The sequence below is a fragment of the Myotis davidii genome, unplaced genomic scaffold, assembly GCF_000327345.1.
Source record: "Myotis davidii unplaced genomic scaffold, ASM32734v1 scaffold54, whole genome shotgun sequence".
Lineage (NCBI taxonomy): Eukaryota > Metazoa > Chordata > Mammalia > Chiroptera > Vespertilionidae > Myotis > Myotis davidii.
In genome coordinates, this window is record NW_006287915.1 from 4,289,158 (window position 1) to 4,292,907 (window position 3,750).

General features: G+C 40.8%; 1 protein-coding gene across 1 annotated transcript in view; it reads right to left on the reverse strand.

Annotated features, from left to right (window-relative positions):
• TPH2 (tryptophan hydroxylase 2) overlaps positions 1-3,750 on the reverse strand; it is a 104,887-nt gene that overhangs the window by 39,425 nt on the left and 61,712 nt on the right. The window contains exon 8 of the mRNA XM_006759735.2: positions 2,873-2,999. Coding sequence (XP_006759798.1) covers positions 2,873-2,999 — 127 coding nt within the window. The remainder of the gene's footprint in view (positions 1-2,872; positions 3,000-3,750) is intronic.

Sequence of the window (3,750 nt, forward strand, 5' to 3'; positions counted from 1 at the left end):
GCTTCTGAAAGCAGGTATCCGGTTTGTTTGGGTTCTATAATCGAAACACTGTATCAACTCCAGCTCTGAGATCCCAGCTGGCTGAAAGCAGGTTTCTGGGGTTTTGTTTAGCTTCTATATTTGTAACTATGTTTCAAACTGCAAGCTCAGAGGCCTGCAAGGCAGGTGGGGAACATTGGTTTCCTCTGTCACTGAAGCAAGCAAGCCTCATGTTAGTTTCAAGCTGCCTGGCTGCCGGCCGCCATCTTGGCTGACAGTTAATTTGCATATCTCGCTGATTAGCCAATGGGAAGGGTAGCGGTCATACACCAATTAGCATGTTTCTCTTTTATTAGATAGGATTCTCCCTTTTCTTCTCTACCACATGGCTGGCTTTTTCTCATCTTTCAAGACTCAGTACAAACTTTCTCTCCTCTGAAAAATCTTGTGATTTTTTTTTCTATATAGGCTATAAAGGTCTGAAAAGTGGGGACCATGTCATGTTCTTTGTACATGTTAGTTTGAAGGATGGAATTAATTAATCATCATTTGATGGAGTGTAAAAAATAGGGAACAATCAAACTGCTTTCTTGTCACTGCCTTTAAGAAAAAAGATCACTCACTCACTAGGATCCACTTTCACTGACATTCATCAAGTCCTACCTTAGTCTTTCTCCTCCTCTTTTTAGATACATACACACACACACACACATACAACCTGGCAGTTAAATCCCAGTTTGTGGCTGTTCAGAGTCAGACAAGTAAGCAATACATTGATCCCTGATCAAAAAAAAGAGCTGTTAAAAAAAAAATAAAAAAAGAGCTGTTGGAGGTCAAAGGCTGAAAACAGAAAATTTCAAGGAAAATTTAAAAGGCAGGGAAAAGATTCCAAAATGTGGAATTTAAATCCAGATCCAAGATTTGAGAATTAAATAACAGGACTCATGTGTGATAGTTTTTAAAATATGTCCACAGACATTTTGGCACTCCTTTTCCAAAAATGTGGAGCCTAATTTCCCCTCCCTTGAGTGTGGGCAGGAGTGAGTCCCTTCTAATGAATATAATATGGCTGATGTGAACAGCATAAGATCAAGTCAAAAAAGGCATTACAACTTCCTAGCCACATGAGTGACCCATCTTGGCCTAAGATCCCAAACCTTCAGACAATCGCAGGCCCACATCTTGACAGCAACCAGAGGGGAGACCCTGAACCGGAACCACTCAGCTGAGCTGTTCCCAAATTCCCAACCACAAACACAGTGAGGTAATAAATGTTCATGGTTTGAAGCCACTAAGTTTGAGGGTTATTTGTTTTGCAGCAAAACAGATAGTCAATATAAATGAGATACATTCCCTAGGGCCGTGGTCGGCAAATGGCGGCTCACGAGCCACATGCAGCTCTTTGGCCCCTTGAGCGTGGCTCTTCCACAAAATACCACGTGCGGGCATGCACGTACAGTGTGACTGAAACTTCGTGGCCCATGCGCAGAAGTCAGTATTTTGTGGAAGAGCCACACTCAAGGGGCCAAAGAGCCGCAGTTTGCCGACCACTGCCCTAGGGCAAAGATGACAAATTGAAAAGTTAAGAACCTGATTTGGTCTACAAATATATTTTTCTCAGCTCAAAATGGTAGATTTTTTATGAGCCAAATTTTAAAAATCATTCAATTCTATTTAGAAATCTAGATTGCCAGTCTCGCTCAAAAATGTGGAGATCTGGCAACACAAAAGCCTGCATTTCCATCTGGCAGCCATGAGCGGGAAGAGGACCAGCCTTCTGCTGGAGAAGACGCATGCTCTGCCGAAGTGCACTGGAGTCCCCACTAACCCCTGTTCATGCCCACACTACACCAACCGTGTGGCTTTTGCAGTGCTGTTCCTCTTTTAGTAGAGAAGTATTTGCCAGCGCCCATATCTCTATCAAAAGTAGGAGACAAAAGATATACTGAATGGGCTGTGTGTCTTAAGAAGTCTAAGAAAAAACTTATTTCTTAGTGGAAGTGAAGAATATTCTTGCATGTCTAATATGCCCTACATGTGTGTCTGTATCAGATACACACAACTTAAGATCCCATTTTTTTTCTTTCTCTTGGAGCTTTGCTCATTTAGACTACCTGACTAGTCCCTGTAGGTAAGTGAGTTTGCCAAGCTTGCTCTTTCTTATGGGCTCTTTGAAATGGGGCTAAAATAAGTCACATGAACTTGTCAGATCTGGCTCATCAGCATCTTCAAGATAGCTGCCAATACTACAACTTCCCTCTCATATTGCATGTTTTGAGAAGAACCTTGCTGAGACTATAGCATCTATAAAAATTTTCTGGTTTTGTACATATAATAATTGTTTAGCCTGAGCTTCTAAATGCTGACTCAAATTGTGTCTGAGTACAACCATAGCAACTAATCAAAGACATAATCCCAAGCACAACCCCTGCTTCACCATAAATGTATACGTTTTACTATTAGTAATATTTTTAGGAAATCAACATTGAAAATGAGAGTCAGAAAACTACAGCACACAGAGCAAGCCCGGCCCACCACCAGCTTTTGTGAATGACGTTTTCTTGGAATATAGCCACACTCGCTCATGGACATACTGTGGCTGCCTCTGCACTGTAGTGGTTGAGCTGAGTAGTTGTGACAGAGACCTTAAGTATGACCTGCAAAACTAAAAGATTTACTACTTAGCCAAAGCCTGAATAAGAAGAATCAAACACAAGTATGTGAATGGTTAATAAGCACACTGCTTCAAAAGAACACAACACGGGAGAAGATAAAGTCACCATGCCCTATCCAGCATCTTTGCCTTAAAATCCATAGTTGATCACTCTAAAGCTTTCCTTACCTTACAAATGAACATAAGTAGAACAGGTTTTTAAGTTGAAAATAAACTGACCGTGGCTAGTTTCTGAACATCTTCATCTGATGCTCCCAGAGATGCCAGGCCTATTTCTTGTGAAAATTGAGCAAACTTGGGGTCCGCTAGTAGTGGAACATGTCCCAGAAGTTCATGACACGTGTCTCTGACAATAAAAAACATCACAAAGAAATGTTATGCTAGAAGCTTTAACTATCACTGGTAGAATAAGACTTAAAATCCTAAACATAACCTTAATATGTTTACTCTAATTAATTTCTGTTAATTTCATCAATTCTAAGACTTTTATCACATTTTAGCAACTCTGAAATCCAGATGTACTTACAGTTAATGGCATCTTAAATTATGATATATAATATTTTTAGTAAAATATTAGTGACTACTATTTATAAGTGCTTACTTTATATCAAGCACATAAGTGTTTTATTTTATATATATATATATTCTATCTAATAATAGACAAAAATTGAAATTAACTGTACCTCTGCTACGCTTCCCTTTGGCTAATCAGCGAGATATGCAAATTAACCACCAACAAAGAGCGGCTGGCAGCCATGCAGCTGAAGTGAGCAGGAGGCTTGCTTGCTCCAGTGATGGAGGAAGCCAAGTTTCCTCCCTGCTGTGGCCCGGCTCTGAGCTCAACTCTAAGCAACAAAGTTGCAATTATAGAAGCTAAACGAACCCCAGATACCTGCTTTCAGCAGGCTGTGGCCTTGGAGCTGGAGTGGCAACAAAGTTTCAATTATAGAAGGTAAATAAATCCCAGAATAAAAAGGAAAAAGAAAAAAAAGAGAGGCTGGGAGCTTTAGTCACCAGCAGGCTTGGCCAGCCTGAAAACCCTCAGCCCCTCATCCAGACTGGCCAGGCACCCCAGTGGTGCCCCCCACCCTAAAGAG